At 44.6% G+C, this 26,983-nt stretch overlaps 1 protein-coding gene across 1 annotated transcript in view; it reads right to left on the bottom strand.

Moving 5' to 3' along the window:
• Positions 1-26,983, bottom strand: part of EPN3 (epsin 3) — a 66,255-nt gene that overhangs the window by 19,352 nt on the left and 19,920 nt on the right. The window contains exons 2-4 of the mRNA XM_082272489.1: positions 5,872-6,472; positions 2,769-2,884; positions 1,564-1,647 (exon numbers count right to left, since the gene is read on the bottom strand). Of these exons, the coding sequence (XP_082128615.1) occupies positions 1,564-1,647; positions 2,769-2,884; positions 5,872-6,385 (714 nt within the window). The 5' untranslated portion in view covers positions 6,386-6,472. The remainder of the gene's footprint in view (positions 1-1,563; positions 1,648-2,768; positions 2,885-5,871; positions 6,473-26,983) is intronic.

Below are 26,983 nucleotides of genomic sequence, written 5' to 3'. Positions count from 1 at the left end.
GATGGAAAATAAGAAAGCTGCCAATGTTGACCTCCATATTTTACATACTGCCATGGTGATCCTCTGGCTTCTGTGCTTTCTAAATCAGTGATTTGGGTCAGTAACTTGCAGTAACTTGAAGTACTAAAGCCATATTATAAAGGCCCGTACACACGATCAGAAAATCGTACGAAAAATACTGCTTTCTAATCAATTGTACGCAGTGGCGGCTGGTGCTCCATGGGCCCTGGTGGCAGAAGGACCACACCAGCCCGCACACCTTCCACCCCCCCCCCCCGGACCACACAAGCACCAGCCCACACACCATACCCCCCGGTCGCCGGCTCACTCACCCTGGACTAACATGTGGAGGGCAGGCAGCGCGAGCGGCTTCCCCCTCAGTCTCCTCCGTGGGTCGGGCTTCCCCTGTGTCTCCTCCCTCCTCCTCCTCCTTGGCCAATAGCATGGCTTCTCCTTTCGGCCAATCGGGAAACGAGTCTCAGGATCCGCTTCCTGATTGGCCAGGAGGAGAATCCGTGTGACGTTTTCTTTTTTTTTTTGAAGCACGTGATTAGAGCCAGAGGCTCTAATAGGCTTCAAAAAAGGATGGGCTCGGGGCGCAGAGCACTGCGCCCTGAGCCCACCTAGTTGTGTGACAATAGTGAATGGTATTCCCTATTGACACACGACTAGGTGGGCTCAGGGCGCAGTGCTCTGCGCCCCGAGCCCATCCTTTTTTGAAGCCTATTAGAGCCTCTGGCTCTAATCACGTGCTTAAAAAAAAAAAAAACCCCATTGGAATCCATGCGTCTGGCGCCCTACATGTAGATTAGGGGGCCGGATGCATGGATAGGGGGGCGGCGCCCCAGTGCCCCCAATGGACGGGCTGCCACTGATTGTACGGCAATCTGGCCGTTAGTACACTGCTTTAGAGAGGCGATCATTATCCGATCCGGCAAGCAGAAAGATGTTTCTCGCTCAATACCAGATCGTACGATTTTCATGTAATCAGTACAGTTGTCCTTCGAAAATACAATACAAATACACTACAACACATTACATCACTTCCGAATTTTTATTCTGTCATACAAGAATTTTTGTAACTTTAGTAAACTCATCATTTTTTAAAAGGAGTCCGCCATGCAAAAAAAAAAAAACAGACGATCGTTCATCCGATAATCTCATCAGTATAAAGGAACAGTAGAGGTAAAAAAGCGCTTCTGGATTTATCCTTTTTTTTTTAAATATTTTCCTATAAATGAGTGTGGCAGGGGGGTTTGCCTTATGACTAAATACTTTTGCTAATAGGTGTCTCTTGTTCCCATCTTAAAAAGTTGGGAGATATGCTCAAGTATGCAGATCAGAACTTCCTGGCCTCTGCCAACTAACTTCCAGAAGCTTCTACAAAATTCTAGATCCAGGGGGAAGGTACCAGAGACCTGCATCTGTAGAGCCATCCAGCCTGAACTGCAGTAATCCAACCCAATTACAGACTCACATAACTTACCATGAGTCATATAAACTTAATTTTACCTACACTAACACTAGTAGCACACTAGAGGGTGCTCCACATGTAATACATACCTTTTCATATTCCTCTTTACTTTTTCTCAAAGCTGCTTGGATCTGTAGTTCTTCCTCTGGATCAGGAGCTGTGGGTTCTTTTCCCTACAAAAAAAAATAAAAGGAGTGATTTTATCAAAATTTCAAAGCAGCCACACATCATATCTCCAGTGCAAGTAATAAAAGATCAGGTAGTATTTTTATGTTACAAATACGTAAGTACAGTATCTGACAAAAGTAAGTACACCCCTCACATTTTTGGGAATATTTTGTTATAACTTTTCATGTGACAACACTGAAGAAATTACACTTTGCTACAATGTAAACTAGTGAGTGTACAGCTTGTCTAAACCACGACTGCCTTTGCAAAGTGCGCAATCTATTTGCCTTTAGTAAATCAAGACCTCTCTTTCTCTTGATTGAGAGAAGTACACACTATAGAGGGTATCAGGACAATATCCCCCCGGACAATATCCCCCTGGACATTATCCCCCGGGCAATATCCCCCGGGACAATATCACCCCGGAAAACATCCCCCTGGACATAATCCACCGGGACAACATCCCCCCGGATAATATCCCCCTGGGACAACATCCCCCCGGAAAACATCCCCCTGGACATAATCCACCGGGACAACATCCCCCCGGATAATATCCCCCTGGGACAATATCCCCCCGGAAAACATCCCCCTGGACATAATCCACCGGGACAACATCCCCCCGGATAATATCCCCCTGGGACAACATCCCCCCGGAAAACATCCCCCTGGACATAGGGTTAGAGGGGGGATATTGTTTAGGGGGATATTGTCCAGGGAGGATATTGTCCGGGGGGATGTTGTCCAGGGGGGATATTGTCCGGGGGGAATATTGTCCTAGAATCCTATAGATGGATATGCTTTGTTTGTATTTCATGTCAACCACTTTAAAAAAGGAAAACCAATGCAGCCACCACATCTGACTGGTAGGCAGCAATATATTAATAATATACGTATTAACATTTTGTTTTTGGGTTTAGGTGAGCTTTAATACTTTTTTCCATACTTCAGTCCTGAAGGAGTATTATTCTTTAGGTGGTGTGCCAAAAATCAACTAACTCTGTACAGGAGCTCAAGAACCGGCACCGCGACCACTTTTTCCCTGAGAGCCACCCCTGCCTCTGGTGACCTCACTGGTTGTCCCCATAACGGTACAAAAAATATTTATCAGCAAAGTCCTGGAACTTACCTTTTCAGCCTCTTCTCTGCTCATAGCCAGGGCAAGCTGTAGCTGGAGTTCCTCCTCTCCTGAACTCTGAGGCCTGGCTTGTTCTATTTCTGTGGAAGGCGTTGAGCTTTCTGAAGCTATAAAAACAAAACACGCAATGTGTTGATCAAATCTTTCAGAGTAGCCATAGCCCTGACAGATGCTATTAAAAACTTCAGCCCCGGAATATTTTACCCCCTTCCTGACACGGCCCTATTTTGCGATTCGGCACTGCGTGACTTTAACGGACAATTGCGCGGTCGTGCGACACTGTACCCAAATTAAATTGACAACTTTTTTTCCCACAAACAGAGCTTTCTTTTGGTGGTATTTGATCACCTGTGCAATTTTTACTTTTTGCGCTATAAACAAAAAAAGAGCGAACATTTTGAAAAAATAACAATATGTTTCACATTTTTTTATATGAAATTCCCCAAAAAAATGTAAAAATCAAAATGTTTTAACATTTTAGGCCAAATTGTTTTCTGCTACATAATTTTGGTAAAAAAAATCGCAATAAGCGTATTTTGATTGGTTTGCGCAAAAGTTATTGCGTTTACTAACTAAGGGAAAGATTTATGTAATTTTTATTGTTTTTTTTTTTTATCTAGTAATGGCGGCGATCTGCGATTTTTTTTTTGTGGGACTGCGACATTGCGGCGGACAGATCGGACCCTTGACTGACATTTTTGACACTTTTGGGGGGGGGTACCAGTGACATTACTACAGTAATCAGTGCTATACATATGCACTGTTACTGTAAAAATGACACTGGCAGGGAAGGGGTTAACTTTATTAGAGATGCAGGGGTTAAATGTGTCCCTAGGGGCGTGCTTCTAACTGTAAAGGGGTGTGGCTTTTCATGTAACCACAGAGACATACGATCCTACATAGCAGGTTCGTATGATCTCTGCTGTTACACCAGGGAGAATGACAGGCGGCTTTGTTTACATCAGCTGCCTGCCTTTCTCCCTCTCCACCGGGAGATGGCGAGTGACCATCGGACATCGGAGCCGCCGGTAACACGCGCGGGGATGTGCAGGAACGAGCGAGAGCGCGCCTCCGGCGGTGTGTGCTCGCCCCCGGCGGCGTGTGCTCGCCCCCTGCAGGCTCCAGGGCGAGCGACGTAGTACTGCCGTTGTAAATATACTGTGGGCGGTCGGCAAGTGGTTAAGTCGAATCTAACCAAGGGAGAATTAGACTGGGGGGGAATTTTCCCCCAACCAGGTCGGTTGGAAAATATACAGTATGTAAGGCTGGTGATTGTAAGTGCAGATACTCCGCCTTACACCATAATTAGAGCAGGACCCACAGTCATTGACAGCTGACTTTATAGAGCCATTATATAGAGCAGGCTTTCTCAACATTTTTGCCCTTGAGGAACCCTTAGAATAATATTCAAGTTCCTACAGCTAATGATACATTAGTGTGATCAATATGTTGAAGATAGTTTTAGCTAAAAGAATAAATATGTGGCGTACCGAGCACATTTGATACCCAGGCAGATCTTTTTGTTACCATCGCCCTACAAAATTTGTCATGTTTTTTAAATAAATGATAAATGCAAAAAGAAAGGTAGACAGTAAAAACTGTGGTGTCCTCTAACATTAGTGGTCATTGTAGAAGTGACCCCTTTTTTTGGTAGTGGAAAATCCCCCAATTGCATTGGTGGTCATTGTAGGTGGAAGATCAATCAACCATCGCTCACTGCTCAAGGAACCCCTAGAAACCTCAGGAGGAACCCTTGGTTGAGATCGACTCCCTGTTCAGAACTGTGGACACAGCCCTTGGGAAAGGAAAGTCTTCCAGTACTGGCTTCTTTTGTAGATCTGAGATATTATGCAACCAAGTGCAGAACTCCAGAGTCCCATGAAATGTATTTCATCTGTGTGTTTAATTGTTTGCCTGAAGTTCGACTTGAAAGGGTTAGCTCACCTTTAGGGGCATTTTCCACCAAGAACCTCTTGCACTGCAGTATCCCAAGCACATTACAATCAACCATTTGGCCTTTTAAATAAAGTGCTTGTTTGTCATTCCATACCTGTAGGCCATACATGGCCTGTCTACAAATTTGGCAGAACATGACAAGTGTGTAGGCAGGTGCAGTCTATTTTCTCCACTGTAGGTGGCAATATTCTGCAGCGGCACAGCAGCTGGAGAGGGAGTCAAGAGGAACAGGATTCCTCTATGGTTTCCTGGGTCACTGTGAAGCTCTCCGGTTGGATGCTGCTGCCCTATGTGACTCTGGCAGCCATCTTGGGCCAGGCAGAGTCTATTTAAGGTCATGGCTCCCAGGCTTGGCACGCATTTTGCGAGTAGGTAGAGCAGGGGCAGGTTCTTTCGTCAGTTAGGGATCAAACTAGTGGCAGGGAAAGGGTCCTGGAAAGGAAGGAAAGCATAGGGATCGCAACTCTCAGGACATCTTCCCGCTTGAGCATGAGATGACCAGGCCACATTCTGCCCCTCTCAACAGGCGCTGTCAGTTTGGCTGAAACCTGCTCTCTACATACTGTGGAATTCTAGAGTGTTTCTGGTTGGGCTGTCTTCCCTCCAGGTTTACTGTAAACTGTTGTTGACACTGTGCAAAGGCTCTCCCTCATCATCTACACACTGCACATGTGCTGTCAATTCTTCAGTGTTAGGTGCGTGTTTGTAACAATGACCCTAAAGGTGAACTAACCTTTTAACTTTCCTTGCTCCTAGACCTACAGTATATTAACCAATATGTCATGGAGGTAATGGGATGTATGCCTTTTATACAGGACTACCTTTGAATCAATACAATCCATCAATCAAATGACTGCAAAGTAAGAGAAACAGAGTCTTGTGTCTGCTCTCAGTGGCCGACTCTTCAGTTCTGCTGTTAAATTTTTCCAAAAATGCCCAGTTGTGGCCAAACTTGGATGAGATAAAAGAGATTATGACAGAATGAAAAAAAAATTCTAAATGCAAATGGTAATCTTTGGTTTGGTGTTGTCCCTCTTGTTTTGCAGTCAAAGCCAATGGGGCACAAGAACCTAATGGCAAAAATGGCAAAAATGGCCCTTGTCTTTGAAAAAATTGATTATCATATCCACTAAGTTACCTTCATTGTAGCGTATCCTGTGCTTGCTGTCCATGGCTGCCGTTACTTGTGACATTCTTTTTCTAGTTGTCTTTGCCTGGGCCCTCTCCTGCTTAAGCCTTTCCTCGTCCTTCAGCAGAGCTACAATCACCTTGGCCTTCTCCCTCACGTTAATCCCCTGGTCTCTCCCATCACGGTCAAAGAACTGAAAGTCTTTCAAAGTCTGCACAGCGATGACATTTTCCTGACTTTCCTGGACCACCTTGTTCGATCCGTTTTTGATCAAGTAGTCCAGCAGGGTCAGACCTTTATACACATGCCGCCAGTTCTTTCCGTTGTCATTCAGCCTCCTCCAGACCATCATCATAACCTCCGGGTATATTTCTGTGCTATAAGTCATTTGAGCTATTTCAGACATGAGAGTGGCAGAGGGACCCCAGGGGTCATTTGAGGTGGCCTCCCGCACCTTCACTTCGGCATCAGTGTAGTTATGAACAATATTCTTTACTTGGCGACGTATTGAGGAGGTTGCCATTTTGGAGGTTGCACGTGGCTATGAAATAGTTGTATTCACCCTGACAATAAAAGTCTGTTTTCTGTGTCTGTTGAGGGTTTTGAATATCTGTTAAATAAAAAATAAAATTTTGATTGCAAGATACGACTTTTTGCATATTCATTATATTGCATATATACACTATATTGTCAAAAATATTGGGACACCTGCCTTTACACGCACATCAACTTTAATGGCATCCCAGTCTTATTCTGTAGGGTTCAATATTGAGTTGGCCCACCCTTCAACTCTTCTGGGAAGGCTGTCCACAAGGTTTAGGAGTGTGTCTATGGGACGAGAAGGCCTGGCTCGCAGTCTCCACTCTAATTAATTTCAAAAGTGTTCTTTTGGGTTGAGATCAGGACTGCAGGGCCAGTCAGGTTCCTCCACCCCAAACTCGCTCATCCATGTCTTCGTGAACCTTGTTTGTGCACTGGTACGCAGTTATGTTGGAACAAGAAGGGGCCATCCCCAAACTGTTTCTATAAAGTTGGGAGCATGAAATTGTCCAAAATGTCTCGGTCTTTATGGACCTTGCTTTGTGCACTGGTCCAAATCATTTGGTGGAGGGGGGGTTATGGTGTGGGATTGTTTTTCAGGGGTTGGGCTTGGCCCCTGAGTTTCAGTAAAGGGAACTCTAATGGCGTCAGCAAACTAAGACATTTTGGACAATTTCATGCTCCCAACTTTGTGGGAACAGTTTGGGGATGGCCCCTTCCTGTTTCAACATGACTGCACACCAGTGCACAAAGCAAGGTCCATAAAGACATAGATGAGTGAGTTTTGAGTAGAGGAACTCGACTGACCTGCACAGAGCCTTGACCTCATCCCAAGAGAATACCTTTGGGATAAATAAGAGTGGAGACTGCGAGCCAGGCCTTCTCACCAGTGCCTGATCTCACAAATGCGCTTCTGGAGGAATGGTCAAACATTCCCAGAGACACACCTCCAAACCTTGTGGACAGCCTTCCCAGAAGAGTTGAAGCTGTTATAGCTGGCTGCAAAGGGTGGGCCAACTTAATATTGAACCCTACGGACTAATGGGCCGTACACGCGGTCCGAAAATTGGACAGATTGTCCGTTTTTTTTTTTTTGCATGCTAGACGTACAGTATATCGAAAATGGAGCGGTTACTAAATGTACGAATATTCTCGTACTACAGGATAAAAACTCGGAAGTGATGTAATGTGTTGTAGTGTATTTGTATTGTATTTTCGTATCGTACAAGAAACATTTTGGTGCTTGTCCTATCTGATAATAATCAGATGAACTGTCATGACTGGCTTTCGAAAGCTCTGTACTAACGATCCGATTATCGTAAGATCGCTTCCGATTTTCAGATTGTGTGTACGGCCATAAGACTGGGATGCCATTAAAGTTCATGTGCGTGTAAAGGAAGGTGTCCCAATACTTTTGACGATATGTATCTGATCTTGGGTCAATGGTCACATCACATCAGTTGATTAAAGAAGAATTTGAAATGTGGATATTTTATACATAGTTACATGTAATTATATACAGTATATACAGCATCTGACAAAAGTGAGTACACCCCTCACATTTTTGTAAATATTTTTATATAAATTTTCATGTGACAACACTGAAGAAATGACACTTTGCTACAATGTAAAGCAGTGAGTGTACAGCTTGTATAAGTGTAAATTTGCTGTCCCCTCAAAATAACTTAACACACAGCCATTAATGTCTAAACCCCTGGCAACAAAAGTGAGTACACCCCTAAGTGAAAATGTCCAAAATGGCCCCAAAGTGTCAATATTTTGTGGGGCCACCATTATTTTCCAGCACTGCCTTAACAACCCTCTTGGGCATGGAGTTTACCAGAGCTTTACAGGTTGCCACTGGAGTCCTCTTCCACTGCTCCAGGATGACATCACGGAGCTGGTGGATGTTAGAGACCTTGCGCTCCTCCACCTTCGGTTTGAGGATGCCCTACAGATGCTCAATAGGGTTTAGGTCTGGAGATGCTTGGCCAGTCCATCACCTTTACCCTCAGCTTCTTTAGCAAGGCAGTATTCGTCTTGGAGGTGTATTTGGGGTCGTTATCATATTGGAATATTGCCCTGCGGCCCCCATCTCTGAAGGGAGGTGATCATGCTCTGCTTCAGTATGTCACAGTACAAGTTGGCATTCATGGTTCTCTCAATGAACTGTAGATCCCCAGTGCCGGCAGCACTCATGCAGCCCCAGTCCTCACCTTAGGACCATGACCCCCTGAACCAACAAGACGGTCAAACAAGCATTCCCTTGAAGGGATTTCATAGTCTCCCAATGGTCTGAGTGGATCTGAGCCAGCCAATCCCTCCATAGGATCGTGAATAGCGATATAGAGGAAATATAAAGAATCTAGTGCTCTCCGTTCCATAAAGATTTATTCAATAAATGTAAAACCATTTACAATTCTGGCACAAACTAACGCTCTGTGTATACATGTGTAATCCAGTAAGATGGCCGCAGGTGACGTCATACGTGGCTGCTCGTTCCCCCATACGCGTTACATCCTAGGCAGGACTTCGTCATTGGGTATTCCGCTGACGAAGTCCTGCCTAGGATGTAACGCGTACAGGGGAAGGAGCCACACAAGTCACCCGCGGCCATCTTACTGGATTATATATGTATACACAGAGCGCTCGTTTGTGCACTTTTGACAACTGCCAGAATTGTAAATGGTTTTACATTTATTGAATAAATGATTATAGAACAGAGAGCACTAGATTCTTTATATTTCCTTTATATCGCTATTCACGATCCTACAGAGAAATTGGCAAGCTTGGATCCACTAAGACCATTGGGAGACTATGAGATACCTTCATGGGAATGCTTGTTTGACCATCCTGTTGGTTCAGAGGGTCGTGGTCCTAAGGTGAGTAGCCATCTCTGTGTGTGGTGAAGGTGCTGTACATTACTGTATATGACACCTGCATGTTCAGTCTAGAGACACCACTTTGCACCCATCCGGAAACTTTTTTATTAACTTTTATGGAAATGTATTTTGGACTTTCTCTTCTATATTTTATAAGATTTAAATGTTTTTTTCATATATGAATATTGCTTGCGCTGAACTATTTTCATTTATTAGCTTATTTGAAGGTGTTGTTAAATTGGCCTTGAGTGTTCAGCAGCCATTATTAGTATTTACTCAGGATTGTTTGCGCTGATTAGTTTTACTTTATATTCACCAATAAAAATAGCCTAAATCTGCCCAAAGGGCAGCAGTAAAAAAACATGACGTGCACTTTAAATTGCTGCGAGGTAATCCTGACCGGCTGACACGTGATACTGCTCCATGTACATCATGACTGCACTTGTTTGGACTCGTTAAGCTACTTTGTCACAAATAATAGAGGGAATGCTGCAATCACGTTAAATGAATATTTAAAAGTTATTTTAATAATAGAAATTAAACAATGAGAGTAATCAGTATTGCTTCTCGTCAGACGTCATGGGTTGTGCATGTTAAAGAGGACCTATCATTAAAATTAATCAGTCGGGCATATATTAGCATTACCAAATCACATTAATACTTTGTGTAAAGAATGTACAGCTCATTTGCCAGGAATAAACCCATTGTGGAGTCAACCTGATGTAAACCTAAAGTGTTACTAAACCCAGGAGTCTGCATTCTCATTATTTGGTCTCCCATAGTACACAGAACATGGACATACAATTATTTTAGTAAATATAAACTGCTAAACACAATTTTTCATCAGCAGTATATAGCAGTCCTGTGACTTCTATCTGTGTCTGATTAAAGCTTGTAGGCGGAGCTTTCATTCCACTCTGATTGTCCTATGAGGCTGCAGGACCCCTGACCCTCTGTCTGGACAGGGCTGATTGGTTGTAACATGACAAAATGTGGAAAATTCAGGGGATATGTATACTTTTTCAAGGCACTGTATTACATTTTTGGTTTAGGGTTTAATACCGATTTATAGTAAATAACAATTGAAGAACAATGGTTCCTGCAAAGACATAAAGGAGTTGTAAAGTCAAAAGGTTTTTTTTTATCCTAATGCATTCTATGCATTAAGATAAAAAACCTTCTGTGTGCAGCAGCCCCCCTCAGTAACCCTAATACTTACCTGAGCCCCATCTCTATCCAGCGATGTCCATGAGTCCCTTGGTCATCGGGGACTCTCCCTCCTAATTGGCTGAGACACAGCCGCGGTGCCATTGCCATCGCCATTAGCCAATCAGGAGAGGGGGGGGGTGCGGGGCGGAATGGCAGCTCCATGTCTGAATGGACACAGGGAGCTGCAGCTCTGCTTGGGTGCCCCCATAGCAAGCTGCTTGCCATGGGGGCACTCGACAGGAGGGATGGGCCAGGAGTAGGATCAAACTGAATGAAGGTAAGAAATATCTGCTGCTCCAGGTGAGATTATTGAACCTGATGGAACCTCCACATGAGTGCTAGCCCCAGCTCGCCTCCATGAACAATGTCAAGGTAAGAAGAAATGGCCGCACATCACTGGAGTTCCAAATGCCCTTATTGTGATTTCCAAAGTGGTGCGACAAAACACCAACCAGTCCAGGTAGACGCGTTTCACACATTACAACTGTGCTTAATCATTGGTAATGATTACCAATAGTGATGTGTCCAAGGGGGCCCCGGGGTGGGGGGTGATTGGGGTTGTGGGTATGTGGATTGCATACCTCCCAACTTATTGAGATGGGAACAAGAAATACCTATTAGCAAAACTATGTAGGCAGAGGACACACCCTGCCACGCCCCTTAAAGGAGAATTATATATTAAAAAAATGAAAAGTTAAACCCACAATTGCTTTTTTACTACTACTATTCCTTTATACTGGCTTTTGAAATTTACAAGTGCAGCAATTTAGAACGTGGATGAAAGGTTTAGCGCTGGGAAACACTTTTTGAATGATAAAAAGGCATTTTTATACAATTATATACAGTATCTCACTAAAGTGAGTACACCCCTCACATTTTTGTAAATATTTTATTCTATCTTTTCATGTGACAACACTGAAGAAATGACACTTTGCTACAATGTAAAGTAGTGAGTGTACAGCTTGTATAACAGTGTAAATTTGCTGTCCCCTCAAAATAACTCAACACACAGCTATTAATGTCTAAACCGCTGGCAACAAAAGGTGAGTACACCCCTAAGTGAAAATGTCCAAATTGGGCCCAATTAGCCATTTTCCCTCCTTAGTGTCATGTGACTCATTCGTGTTACAAGGTCTCAGGTGTGAATGGGAAACAGATGTATTACATTTGGTGTTATCACTCTTACTCTCTCATACTGGTCACTGGAAGTTCAACATGGCACCTCATGGCAAAGAACTCTCTGATGATCTGAAGAAAATAATTCTTGCTCAACATTAAGATGGCCTAGGCTATAAGAAGATTGGCAAGATCCTGAAACAGAGCTGCAGCACGGTGGCCAAGACCATACAGCGGTTTAACAGGACAGGTTCCACTCAGAACAGGCCTCGCCATGGTCGACCAAAGAAGTTGAGTGCACGTGCTCAGCATCATATCCAGGGGTTTTCTTTTGGAAATAGATGAGGTTGGAGGGGTGGAGGGTCAGCCTGTCAGTGCTCAGACCATACGCCGCACACTGCATCAAATTGGTCTGCATGGCTGTCGTCCCAGAAGGAAGCCTCTTCTAAAGATGATGCACAAGAAAGCCCACAAACAGTTTGCTGAAGACAAGCAGACTAAGGACATGGATTACTGGAACCATGTCCTGTGATCTGATGAGACCAAGATAAATTTATTTGGTTCAGATGGTGTCAAGCGTGTGTGTCGTCTTGCCTACAGTCAAGCATGGTGGTGGGAGTGTCATGGTCTAGGGCTGCATGAGTGCTGCCGGCACTGGGGAGCTACAGTTCATTGAGGGAACCATGAATGCCAACATGTACTGTGACATACTGAAGCAGAGCATGATCCTCTCCCTTCAGAGACTGGGCCGCAGGGCAGTATTTCAACATGATAACGACACCAAACACACCTCCAAGACGACCACTACCTTGCTAAAGAAGCTGAGGGTAAAGGTGATGGACTGACCAAGCATCTCTCCAGACCCAAATCCTATTGAGCATCTTTGGGGCATCCTCAAACGGATTGTGGAGGAGCGCAAGGTCTCTAACATCCACCAGCTCGTGATATTGTCATGGAGGAGTGGAAGAGGACTCCAGTGGAAACCTATGAAGTTCTGGTGAACTCCATGCCCATGAGGGTTAAGGCAGTGCTGGAAAATAATGGTGGCCGCAAAAAATATTGACACTTTGGGCCCAATTTGAACTTTGAGGGACAAATGAGGAGGAAAGAGGGACAGAGGGAGTTTGTTTAAAATGAGGGACAGTCCCTCAGAATTCAGGGACAGTTGGGAGCTATAGGATTGCTTAATTGCATGTTATTCTCACCTAAATGAGAATTAAAGAAGTGGAAACTGGTACCTGTCAAAAAAGGTACCCACTCACCTGAAGAAGAAAAAGTGTTAGGGCACAATGTAGGAAGTTGAATAGGCAGCACTTTCACTTTTGAGTGAAGGTCAACTTTAATTATAAATATTTATAATTAATAAAATGTATAATTATTAAAGCTGAACTCCAGACATAAACACTTTCATCTAAATATATTCCTCAATACCCAAAAAGGATATAAATCAACTTTGTGTGCAACAAATGCCTTGTGACAATAGAAGTACAAAGAGAAGAGCTCTGGGGGGGACCCAGCAGGCCCCACCCACTTTGGTTGCCTGTAGAAAACTACAGGAGGAGGTGGAGACAAGACCAGTCACCCTGCACAAGCAGAGAGAGCTGAGCTGTGGGAGGGACCCACCAGACCCCACCCACTACAGGCTGCCTGCAGAAAACGACAGGAGGGGGGCGGAGACCACACCAGACCAGTCCCCCTGCACAAGCAGAGAGCAGAGCTGTGGGAGGGACCCAGCAGGCTCCACCCACTGTATGCTGCCTGTAGAAAACTACAGGAGGAGGTGGAGGCAAGACCAGTCTCCCCTGCACAAGCAGAGAGCAGAGCTGTGGGAGGGACCCAGCAGGTCCCACCCACTATAGCAGGAGTGGGGAACCTTTTTTCTGCCAAGGGCCATTTGAGTATTTATAAAATCATTCGGGGGCCGTACAAAATTATCAACTTAAAAATGTGCCTGTTATATTTGGTCAAACATTTAATTAACTCACCCCTAATGTGATGGCTGCAACTGCTTCTCTTTGGTGAGGTGTGTAATGTTAGCTGGTATTGATGATGTTGCTACTCGCAACTGGTTTTCCAGGTTTGCGTCGGTCAGTCTGGAGCGCAGTCGACTTTGTGGTGGTAAGTTTTGAAAAGAACTGCTGGTGGGTACAGCTGGCTGGTACTGCTGTGAGTACTGCTGGCTCTGGCTGGTACTGCTGGCACTGGCTGGTACAGCTGTGTGTGCTGCTGGCGGGAAATGCTGGCTAGCAGCGACGCCTCGCTGGAGGAAGAGGTGATGTTTCCTGTATTGGTCACAGGCGGAGTGCATTTGATATCACTCCGCCTGTGACTCACTCAGACTGTCAGAACGGAGCCGAAACTATATAGGAAGCATCGGCTCCGTTCTGACAGATCAGCTGAGAGACACAGCTGCATGGAGGGCCAGACCAAATGACTTTGAGGGCCGCGGGCTCCCCACCCCTGCACTATAGGCTGCCTGCAGAAAACTGCAGGAGGGGGCGGAGACCACACCAAACCAGTCCCCCTGCACAAGCAGAGAGCAGAGCTGTGGGAGGGACCCAGCAAGCCCCACCCACTATAGGCTGCCTGTAGAAAACTACAGGAGGAGGTGGAGACCAGACCAGTCCCCCTGCACAAGAAGAGAGAGCAGCAGTATCCGGTCTTTATTACAGGAAGCTCCCGCGCAGAGGAAAAGTTTCACAATGGAATACTTTAGAGATCTAGAAGAAATACACAAAGCACGCCAAGATTCCAGTAAAAATACACACAAAAATTGTTGCTTATCCCTGAGTTAAAGTGGAGTTCCACCCTATTTTTATACTTACCTCCATCTTCTCGCTCCGGGTCACCTGAAAAATAAATGGATAATCGCATATTTTTTTTTTTTTTTACTTACCTCGTAGCGAAGAAAATATACTTACCTTACTTCCTTCTTCCTCCTTCCTCGGCCGCGGCCCGTCGTCACTTCCTGGCTCTGCAATGATTCCTGGGAGCTGAACGTCATAGCTCCCAGGAATCATTGCGCCTGCACCGGCCCCGACGTCAGTTCCGGGTCGCGCGCGTCATCCCCTTCTAAACAGCTTCTGGGCATGCCCAGAAGCTGTGGAGGGGTGACGCGCGCGACCCGGAAGTGACGTCGGGGCCGGCGCAGAGCATCGTGGGACCACAGAAGGCGGAAGAAGACGCCGAAGAGGACGCGCTGGCTTCAAGCTGCCCACATCTGAGATGGCAGCGCTGGACAAGACGTTTGCAAGGTAAGTATTTCGTCTTGCAGGTAAGTGCAACCCGGGACAGATCAGAGGCTAGCCATTGTGGAATGCACTAGCCCTGACTGTCCCGGGGGTATTAAAAAAAAAAAAAACAAATCCTGGGTGGAACTCCGCTTTAATATTTGAATTCTTGTATGAGCCCCATTGTGACTGGTTCCTTTTACAGTAATATTCAACTTTGCGATTAGATAAGATTCTCTGTAAAATGATTTTTCTTTCCTGTAAAAATAATCATAATTAATAAACTACAATTGCAGCCGGTTAACTCCCTTGAAAAGAGCAATTATTTCCCCAGCGGGGAAGGAGACACTATCTATTTAGATGTTGAGAAACGAACCCATTATTTTAACCACTTGCCGACTGCCTAACGCCGATCTACGTCGGCAGTCAGCCCCTCACAGGCAAAGTGACGTAGGGCTACGTCACTAGCTTGTGAGGGTCTAGGGAGCGAGCGCGCGCCCCCGGAGTCACGGACCCCCCTGTGTGTGTGACCGGCGGACCCGATGTCCGCCGGTCACTCTGCGATCGGCGGGGGAGAGGGAGAAAGTCAGGCGGCTTGTGTAAACAAGCTGCCTGTCATTCTCCCCTGTGTATGAAGGATGATCATGCGGTTCTACTATGTAGAACCGTTGATCACTCTTCATACATCTGAAGCCACAGCCAATCACAGTAGAAAGCACGCCCCTAGGGACACACATAGCCCCTCCCTTTCAAAAAAATTTAACCCCTTCACTGCCAGTGTATTTTTACAGTAACAGTGCATATGTATAGCACTGATTACTGCAGAAATGTCACTGGTAACCCCAAAAGTGTCAAAAATGTCAGTCAAGGGTCCGATCTGTCCGCCGCAATGTCGCAGTACCACATAAAAAATCGCAGATCGCCGCCATTACGCATAAAAAAAAAAACCAACAAAAATGACAAAAATCTTTCCCTTTGTTAGTAAACGCGATAACTTTTGCGCAAACCAATCAAAATACGCTTTTTGCGATTTTTTTTACCAAACATAGGTAGCATAAAACAAATTGGCTGAAAATGTTAAAAAATTTTGATGTTTACATTTTTTTGGGGGGGAATTTCATATTAAAAAATGTGAAAAATATTGTTATTTTTGCAAAATTTACGCTCTTTTTTTGTTTATAGCGCGTGATCAAAAAATCGCACAGGTGATCAAATACCACCAAAAGAAAGCTCTGTTTGTGGGAAAAAAAGGACGCTAAATTTGTTTAGATACAGCGTCGCACGACCGCGCAATTGTCCGTTAAAGTCACGCAGTGCCGAATCGCAAAATACCCCCTGGTCAGGAAGGGGGTAAAATCTTCCGGGGCTTAAGTGGTTAAGGAGTGTAAGTCTGTATATAGATTCTAGATGAGATGGGAAGGAGGGTGGGGGGGGGGGGGTTGTAGATAGTCATTTCTACACACATCAGCAAAGTTTGGAAAGGGGAATCAGGATGTGATCACACTATTACAATTATAATGGCTCTTCTGTGCATTGCTTACTGATTAAAAACCCAATTTCATTTAAAATTCATTATTTGTAATGAGTTTGTTCACACCTGCACCCTGGATCATGAACGTGCTATGGTGTGGAAAAGGAGACGTTGCCTCAAGTTTTATTTGTTAGATTTACGCTCCCGGCTAAGAATTTTGGTGGAAGAGCAGGGAGGGTATTGGAGCCTCTGCCTGGTTTTTATTGCTTGAACAAGAGGTTAGACAATGCTGGTTTCCCTGAAAAAAATGATTTGCTTAACCACTTACCGCCCGCCCGCCGTCATATGACGGCGGGACGGTGCGGCTATTATCCTGGGCGGACGTCATATGACGTGACCCAGTAAATGCACGGCAGGCGCGCGATCGCGGGCGCGCCGCCGTGCACTGCCGGTGTCGGCGTGTCCCCGGGACACAGCCGATCACCGGCAGGGGGGAAACAGCCAATAGGCATGGCTGTTTCCCACGTGATCGGCTGTGTTCCAATGACACAGCCGATCACAATGGAGGCGGCCGGGAGATGACCGCGCATGCGCGATCGGGAGCGCGCAGCGCGGTCATGTCGGTGGCACTGTGTTCCGTAGGAACACAGCTGTCACCGGCGGTAGTAAGCAGTCACTGACAGTGACTGTTTACTATGTGATCGGCTGTGAATCCATTCACAGCCGATCACAAAATGTAAACAAAGAGCAGTAACTGACTGTTACTAGCTCTTCTCCCCTCATACAGCTTCCAGTGTGAGGGGAGAAGAGCTAGAAACAGTGAGTTACTGCTCTGTGTACCTGTAAAATGTAAAATCACACAAATAAAGGTCCCCCACACACAGTCCTCAGCCCCCCCCAATGTCACCTGTCACCCAACAGTCACCTCATCAGTGCCCAGAAATTGACACCCATAACGTTCACATGTGAGCGCAGCGATCGCAGGCAGAATCACTGCGATTCTGCCCGCGATCCGGAAATCATTGCAAATTGCGGGACGCCTGTGCGTTGCCCGTGATTTGCAATAGCATTCCAAACGCTGTGCGATGTTGCCGCCATTTCCGCCTGCCGAATCGCGGTAACATCGCGCAAACATCGCATGACGCCCAAAAAAGGTACAAGAGTTTCTTTGGGGCGTCATGCATTGTTTGCGTGATGTTACCTCGATTCGGCAGGCGGAAATCGCAGCAACATCGCACAGCGTTTGGGGTGCTATTGCAAATCACGGGCAACGCACAGGCGTCCCGCAATTTGCAATGATTTCCGGATCGCGGGCAGAATCGCAGTGATTCTGCCCATGATCGCTACGCTCACATGTGAATGTAGCCTAAAGTTCACCGGTCACCAGAGACTGCCATCAGTACCGCCGTGCACCGTCACCTGTCACCCATCAGTGACCATCGCCCATCACCTGTCACCCCATCAATCACCGTCACCTGTCACCCCATCAGTCATCGTCACCTGTCACCCTATCAATCATCGTCACTTGACACCCCATCAGTGATCGTCACTTGTCACCCCATCAATCATCGTCACATGTCACCCCGTCAGTGATTGTCATCTGTCACCCCATCAATCATCGTCACTTGTCACCTCATCAATCATCGTCACCTGTCACCCCATCAATCATCGTCACTTGTCACCTCATCAATCATCGTCACCTGTCACCTCATCAATCATCATCACCTGTCACCCCATCAGTCATCGTCACCTGTCACCCCATCAGTCATCGTCACCTGTCACCCCATCAGTCATCGTCACCTGTCACCCCATCAGTCATCGTCACCTGTCACCCCATCAGTCATCGTCACCTGTTTGCCATATACATGCAATCACTTACTGACCGCCTAACGACTATATGCGTCGGCCATTAAAAGCTAAATACTGGAGTTATGGCAGCAGATAGCCCCCATAACCCCGGTATTTTTTGAAACGGCGGGCGGTCGGCTTTCAGATAAGGGTGGTCCCAGTGGCGGATTCACCGCGGAATTACCCTTACGGTGCAGGGGAAGAGGTGCCCCCCCCCCCTCCTGCCGCGTCCCAGACGTTTTCCCAGCTTACCGGACCCGCCGGCAGCGGGGAAAACTATCCGGTCCCGGATCCTCAGAGACAGGAAGTCGAGTGAGGGCAAGATGGCCCTCACTCAACTCTATGGTCTTGGAGGACCGGAGCTACGTCAAAAGACGTTGCCTAGCAACCGGTTTAAAGGGCCGCTTTTTTTTTTTGCTTTTTGTTTTTTCCTCTTTCAACAATTTTTTTTTTTTTTTTGCTTTTTTAGTGTAGTTGTGAGGTGTGAGGTCTTTTTGACCCCAGATCTCACAATAAAGAGGACCTGTCATGCCTATTTCTATTACAAGAGATGTTTACATTCCTTGTAATAGGAATAAAAATGATCAAAACATTTTTTTTTTTTAAACTGTGTAAAAATAAAAAAATAATAAATAAAATAAATAGGAAAAAAAAAAAAAAAAAAAAATTAAAGCGCCCTGTCCCCGTTAGCTCGCGCGCAGAAGCAAACGCATACGCAAGTCCCGCCCACATATGTAAACGGTGTTCAAACCATACATGTGAGGTATCGCCGCGATCGTTAGAGCGAGAGCAATAATTTGAGCCCTAGACCTCCTCTGTAACTCTAAGCTAGTAACCTGCAGAAATTTTTAAAATGTTGCCTATGGGGATTTTTAAGTACCAATGTTTGGCGCCATTCTGTGAGCATGCGCAATTTTGAAGCATGACATGTTGGGTATCTAATTACTCGGCGTAACATTATTTTTCACATTATGGAAAAAAATTTTACTAAATTTACTGTTTTCTTATGTTTTAGTTCAAAAAAGTGAATTTTTTTTCAAAAAAAACGCATTTGGAAGACTGCTGCGCAAATATGGTGTGATAAAAAATATTGCAACGATCTCCATTTTATTCTCTAGGGTCTCTGCTAAAAAAAAATATATAATGTTTGGGGGTTCCAAGTAGTTTTCTAGCAAAAAAAAATGATTTTAGCTTGTAAACACCAAGTGTCAAAAATAGGCCCAGTCTTAAAGTGGATAAATGGACAACTTTGTGTAAAGCGCTACTTGGATGTTAGGCCTATGTATGTGGCCAGGCTGTGAAAAAGTGTTACACATGTGGTATCGCCATACTCAGGAGGAATAGCAGAATGTATTTTGGGGTGCAAGTTTTGCTATGTACATGCTATGTGTTAGAAATATTGCATAAATGGACAGCTTTGTGCAAAAAAAATGTGTTTTCATTTTCTTTCCACATTTTCCAAAAACTTGTGGAAAAAAATGACATATTCAAAAGACTCATTATGCCTCAAAAATTATACGTTGGGCTGTTTGCTTTCTAAAATGGGGTCATTTTATGGGGGTTTCCATTGTCCTGGTGCTCCAGGGCCTTCAAAAGTGCGATAGGTTGTCAGGAAATTATATGTGTAATTTGTGCTCCTAGAATGCCGGATGCTGCTACTTTGATGTTAGGCCTCTGTATGTGGCCAGGCTGTGAAAAAGTCTCACACATGTGGTATCGCCATACTCAGGAGGAGTAGTAGAATGTGTTTTGGGGTGTAGTTGCAAGTATACATGTGCTGTGTGAGAGAAATAACCTGTTAATACGGCAATTTGTAAAAAAAAAAAAAAAAAAAAAAAAAAATCTTCATTTTGCAAAGCATTGTGGGAAAAAATTACAACTTCAAAAAACTCACCATGCCCCTTATTAAATACCTTGGAATGTCTACTTTCCAAAAAGGGGTCATTTGGGGGGTATTTGTACTTTCCTGACTTTTTAGTGTCTCAAGAAATGAGATAGGCCTTCAGTACATCAGGTGTGATCAAGTGTGATCAATTTTCAATGATTCGCACCATAGCTTGTGGACTCTATAACTTTCACAAAGACCAAATAATATACACTTACTTGGGTTATTTTTACCAAAGATAAGTAGCAGTATAAATTTTGGCCAAAATTTGTGAAGAAAAATTACTAATTTGCAAAATTTTATGACAGAAACAAAGAAAAATGCGTTTTTTCACAATATTTTCAGTCTTTTTTTATTTATAGCACAAAAAATAAAAAACCCAGTATTGATCAAATACCATCAAAAGAAAGCTCTATTTGTGTGAAAAAAAGGACACAATTTTTGTATGGGTACAGTGTTGCATGACTGAGTAATTCTCAGTCAAAATGTGAGAGCGCTGAAAGCTGAAAATCGGTCTGGGCAGGAAGGGGGTGAAAGTGCACTGTAGGCAAGTGGTTAAAGTAGAACTATAGGCAAAACTTTATTTTTCATTTTGGGTAGCGTAAGGGAGGGTTATAAACCCTGTAAGGTTTATTTTTGCCATCTTAGTCCCATTGGGGAGATTTCCCTTCACTCCCTGTCCCATAGCCAAACAGGAAAAGAGAAGAAAGAGACAAGCCTCTCCACACCTGCACGGAGAAGCGAAGGACCTGGAGGAGGTGTCCTGTCCTCTTTTAGAGCCGGTTCACACTTCTGCGTGTGCCGGGTTCGCATGTCATGTCGGAGCGCACTGCTCCGACATGACATGCGATCAGCTGTGCGGTGCGAGTTTAGCCATACAGTTTGTATGGCTAAATTCGCACCGCACCCGCAGCAAAGACGCACAGGAGGCATTTTTGCTGCCGCATCAGGATCGGATCGCACAGCGGTTCACACTTGTGCGATCCGATCCTGTGCGAACTGCACGATCGCACTGCGATATGCGATCAAACTGGGGGTGTCGTTAAGATTACATTGACACCCCCAGCGGATCGCATATGGCAGTGTGAACTGCCGGGGGTGCGTGTGCGATGCGGGAACAGGCTGCGAATTCGCAGCCTTCCCGCATCGCAATAGTGTGAACCGAGCCTTAGGCTGCCTGCTGAGACAAGGTGGGGGCAGAATCAAGGGGATTGCCGCAGCTGCAGGAGAGGTGCGAGGGCCACATGAAATGCCCTGAAGGGCCCAATTGTGTTTGACTCGTGCCCTAAGGGTTTGATTTACTAAAACTGATGAGTGCAAAATCTGGTGCAGCTCTAGAAACCAATCAGCTTCCAGGTTTTTATTGTCAAAGCTTAACAAGCTGAAGTTGGCTACCATACACAACTGGACCAGATTTTGCACCCTCCAGTTTTAGTAAATCAACCTCTAATTGTCATTTCTGTCTGCTGCTTTGTTCCTCTGCTATCAGCATGAATCACTTCTGACAATTTTCCTGATGGACCGGAAAGTGAGCCCAAGATTCCCCAGGGCGCGGAGTCTAAGACCCAGCAGGTGTTCACCAGAGCCTCTAGTGGTGAGGATGGACTTGGCTGCAGCTGGGCCCAGGTCGCGGCTCCTGGGGTCCCCCGGGTCACGCTCCGTAGAGAGAGAAGGGAAGCAGCCACTCAGGACACACGGAATGGTGATGGGTAAGCTGAGGTCGGGGTAACAGGCAGACAAGGGTAACCAAGGGACAGGCCAAAGGTCAGGGTAACAGGCAAACAGGAATAGTCAGAGACAAGCCAAAGTCGGTACACAGAAAGGTAGATCAAGCACACGGCAAACAGGAAACAAGAAACAAACACTGTTGAACAGCAATGCATACCTGCAGTGCACTGGTTAATATAGACTTCCTGTGATGGCCTGGGGTGGAGCAGGAACAGGAAGGAGAGGTGATAAAAAGGAACCAGAAGTGAAATCTGACCTCTAATACAGACATGACGGAACAGGTAAGCTGCAAAACACTATTGCAAATCCATGACAACAGGGGAGGGACCTCCAGCTGATTGACAGCCTTAGCTCTGTTCCTGTGTACTGTTTGAAGGGGGGTGTGTCCCTTCCCTCCAATCAGCTCTCAGAGCTCTCTTCACTGAACTCTGCAGAGTGTAGCTTCAGCTCTCCGCCCCCTTTTTACTGACAGCTCAGACAAGCTTATAAATTCAGCAATTCGAACGGATGTAGAGAAGAGATGACTGCAGAGCAGACTGCTCAACTCTGTGTATCACCTGAGGATAGTACTTTCACAGGGCACATGTAAGGGTTTACATTCCACTTTAAGCTCATCTCAATGTTACGCTTAACAATTTACGCAAACTGTTCTTTTTTTTTTCCTGCACATGTTACAATTTAACGTTAAGAGGGGAATAAAGCTCTCCTGAAGTAAGATGCATATATTCCCTTTCAGATTTACAATTCTGCTACATTAAATAAAAGTCTCACTAACGTGATATAAATTTATTCAGCAGAATTTGTTGATTTTATTCGCATTTTTGCATTTTTCACGTTTTTTTTAATTATTTATTCTTAATAACAAGCAAGGAAACTGCTTGTCAGTTAAAACCCTCTCTGTATTAAAAAAAAATGTATAATATAAAAGATGTATAATACTTTATGGCAAACTGCAAACTGAAAAACCTAAAATATATAATTAATAGGATCAAGATAATGCCAAAACTGCAAAAACTCTCCAGGACTTAAGGGTACATAGGGAGAAAAGGCGTCCTAAGTGGGTAAACCCATCAAATAGCGTAAAGATAATTTGGGTGTATGGTGGCATCATGGTCCCATGGCCATCTCTGGTTGTGATTGGGTAAAGCAAATCTAATATTGAAATGCCACACCCTTTGATATTGCAGTCTAGATACAAATGTATTCCAATATAAAATCAAACAGAAACTGCACATACAGCCAACACATTTCAGGGACCTTGCCTCCTTCATCAGGGCCTAAAGGATGGGAAAGATGTTTGTGGACTTTGTTGTAAAAATTAAGATGTTTGTACAGGCAAATATTTGTCAGCAGATGCCAGTTATTGGTTGTTATTGTTGTCTGTGTCTCTGTTAGATTTCCCCTCACTCCCTATGCTGGTGGCAGGAGGCTTCCAGTGTAAGAAAATAGGAAGGGGGGTAATCTCTCCAAGGAGAACACAAAAAAGAAAAAACTATAGATACCTTGTTTACTTTTTTCTTTATCCTTCTAGCCAGTCTAATCACATCACCAGGACTTCTTTTTATTCCAAGAACAAAGAGGGGTACACATTCTTTCAGGAGCGAGCAGCACTAATGTGATGATGTATGGCCGCCACTCCTTCAATACGGTGAGCTCAAACATCAATGGAAATTGTGGCACAAACAAATGCTAATGCACCATCCACATGAGTTAGCCTCTACCCCCCTAGATAAATGTAAAGATATGCTTGAGTCGCAAAGATAGTTCATAAAAGTTCATAAGGAGTTCATAAAAATACCATAGGAAGGGTGCTGTACCTAAGTAGGCAGGGCCACCTGAGACAGGAACAAATTTCTGAAATGACAAAAGAGGAACACAAGGGGGGCTCCAGCTAAATGCAGAATCAATGGGTTTATTACGATTAAAAAGCCAAATGCAAACTCACAGAAATATTAAATCGAAGAACTTATCTGCAGCTATGCCACATTGGATGGAAGCCGTCCACCAGAAGAGCCGCTTGTAAAAGCAAACAGCGTGTAGTTAGTGAGGAAAGTCCAATGTTCCAGGAAGTCAGGAGAGCCGGTGTGGGACTTAAGGCAGAATGTTATATCACACCTGGGGCAGGCTGGTTGCTATGGTGACACCGTTCAGAACTCCTATTGGTTCCTTTCTCAAAACTTTGATGGTTTGAGAAAGGAATGAATAGGAGTTCCGAAGTCTCAAACCATTGATGGTTTGAGAAAGGAACCATTAGGCGTTCCCAAGTCTAAAACCATTGATAGTTTGAGAAAGGAACCAATAGGAGTTCTGAAGTCTCAAACCATATATGGATTGAGAAAGGAACCAATAGGATTTCTGAAGTCTCAAACCATTGGTGGTTTGAGAGAGGAACCAATAGGAGTTCCAAAGTCTTAAACCTTTGATGGTTTGAGATAGGAACCAATAGGAGTTCCGAAATCTCAAACTATTAATGGTTTGAGAAAGGAACCAATAGTCGTTCCCAAGTCTCAAACCATTGATAGTTTAAAAAAGGAACCAATAGGAGTTCTGAAGTCTCAAACCATTGATGGTTTGAAAATCGAACCAATTGGAGTTCAGAAGTCTCAAACCATTGGTGGTTTGAGAAAGGAACCAATAGGGGGGTTCCAAAATCTCAAACCATTGATGGTTTGAGAAAGGAACCAATAGGAGTTCCAAAATGTCAAACCATTGATGGTTTGAGAAAGGAACCAATAGGCTTTCCAAAGTCTCAAACCATTGATAGATTGAGAAAGGAACCAATAGGAGTTCTGAAGTCTCAAACTATTGATAGATTGAGAAAGGAACCAATAGGAGTTCTGAAGTCTCAAACCATTGATGGTCTGAGAAAGAAAGCAATAGGAGTTCCGAAACGTGTCACCATAGCAACCGACTCATCGCAGATGTGATATCACATCCTGCTTTGTGTCCCACAGTGGCTCTCCTCACCTCCTGGAACATTGGACATGGTTTCCTCATTGGCTACAGGCTGTATGCTGTCAAGTGGCTCTTCTGGTGGACGGCTTGTATCCAATGTGACATGGCTGCAGATAAGCTCTATGATTTTATATTTCTCTGAGTTTGCATCTGGCTTTTTTTAATCCTAATAAACCCATTGATGCTGCACTTAGCTGGCGCCCCCTTGTGTTCCTCTTCCGTAATACGGTGAGTCCAGCCTGCTTGATGACACCCCCCTTAGAGTGTGTGTTAAAGACAGACTTGGCTAATACTTAAAGCGGAGTTCCGGCCACAAAAACATTTTGTAGATAAAAATACCCCCCTAATCCTAAATTAACGCCAATTACACTAACACTAACCCCCACATCACAGTACAGGAAAGTAATTGAATTTAGATAAAATCTTACCTTTAAAATTCATTGCAGAGAGCGGCCATCTCTGGTGTGGGCGTCTGAAGCCGATGTGTCCCCCGCTGTGTCCCTCTTCCTGGTTTCCGGCTCCCAGAATACCGATCGCAATCTCGCGCATGCAATCAGAGTAGCGGCCGGCCATTCCCATTGCATCCTGGGATTCATAACTCACATCTCCCAGGACGCAATGCGAAACCGGAAGTGACGTCCGGGGCCGCGGCCGCAGAAGGAGGAAGTCGGACAGAGATTGCCCCTAAAATAAGGTAAGTGACCCCCCAAAAAAAAAATGTCCAATTCTTTTTTAACATGCTTTTCCCCATAAGAATCCGGAAAGAAGAAAAAAAGGGTGGAACTCCGCTTTAACATGACCCCTAAACAGAGCCCTTAAAAATGAATACCCATACTTAAGCCCTATTTTGCTGCATACTGGACTTATCGCACACAAGCAGCATCATGTAAACAAAACAGTGCCCCCCAAAACAGTGTTATCTGCTTTTATTGAACAATGCAGCTATAGGAAAAAAATAAATAAATCAAGATGTTATCTCTCACAATCAAGCAATTAATCGGTACTGAGTGTACCTTTATGTACCTTTTATAGCAATAAATCTACAGACAGACAGCACCAGAGGCACCATACTGTCTGAACCTGTGTGCAAATCCTCTGGTGTCTCCATACAGATTCATTTACTTATCAACACGTACATTACAAAGAAATCATTCTAGCATAAACCTATAACAACGTGTCTGAGGATTCCTTTACCTGTGCGTTAGTGGAGAAGCAGCAGAAAGTTAAGCGGTAACAATAAATCAGCGCAGATGTTTTTTTTTACCTTTTTTAGATATGATTATTTCATTTTAACAAAGTAAGTAATAAGTGCCAGGAGCCATAGAGAGATAAGGTGTCTGCACGCTGCATTCCACGCGGTGACTCTGGCAGTGACACTGACCTTGAAAAAGGTGACTGCTGATAATACGTACACACAGATACACAAACAGGAACAGGTATGGATTGTCATTACTCCTTTCTGTGCACAGGAGTCAACATTCATACATTCTCTTCCTATGTATATAGGTATCGTTCATGCAGCTGGGGAAAAGGGGCGGGGCTTTTACCTCCACACCTGGATCTGATATGTACACCTGTATGAATACATTGACTTTAGCTCTGTTGGTCCCCTCAAGGCTACAGTAAGGGACCTATAGGATTTACAGTATCTCACAAAAGTGAGTACGCCCCTCACATTTTTGTAAATATTTTATTACATCTTTTCATGTGACAACACGGAAGAAATTACACTTTGCTACAATGTAAAGTAGTGAGTGTACAGCTTGTATAACAGTGTAAATTTGCTGTCCCATCAAAATAACTCAACATACAGCCATTAATGTCTAAACCGCTGGCAACAAAAGTGAGTACACCCCTAAGTGAAAATGTCCAAATTAGACCCATTTAGCCATTTTCCCTCTCCGGTGTCATGTGACTTGTTAGTGTTACAAGGTCTCAGGTGTGATTGGGGAGCAGGTGTATTAAATTTGGTGTTATCGCACTCACTCTCTCATACTGGTCACTGGAAGTTCAACATGGCACCTCATGGCAAAGAACTCTCTGAGGATCTTAAAAAAAGAATTGTTGCTCTACATAAAGATGGCCTAGGCAACAAGAAGATTGCCAAGACCCTGAAATTGAGCTGCAGCACGGTGGCCAAGACCATACAGCGGGTTAACTGGACGGGTTCCACTCAGAACAGGCCTCGCAATGGTCGACCAAAGAAGTTGAGTGCACGTGCTTAGTGTCATATCCAGAGGTTATCTTTGGGAAATAA

This window comes from Pelophylax lessonae (genome assembly GCF_965119305.1).
Source record: "Pelophylax lessonae genome assembly, chromosome: 11".
Lineage (NCBI taxonomy): Eukaryota > Metazoa > Chordata > Amphibia > Anura > Ranidae > Pelophylax > Pelophylax lessonae.
This window is presented reverse-complemented; position numbering and strand designations above follow the sequence as displayed.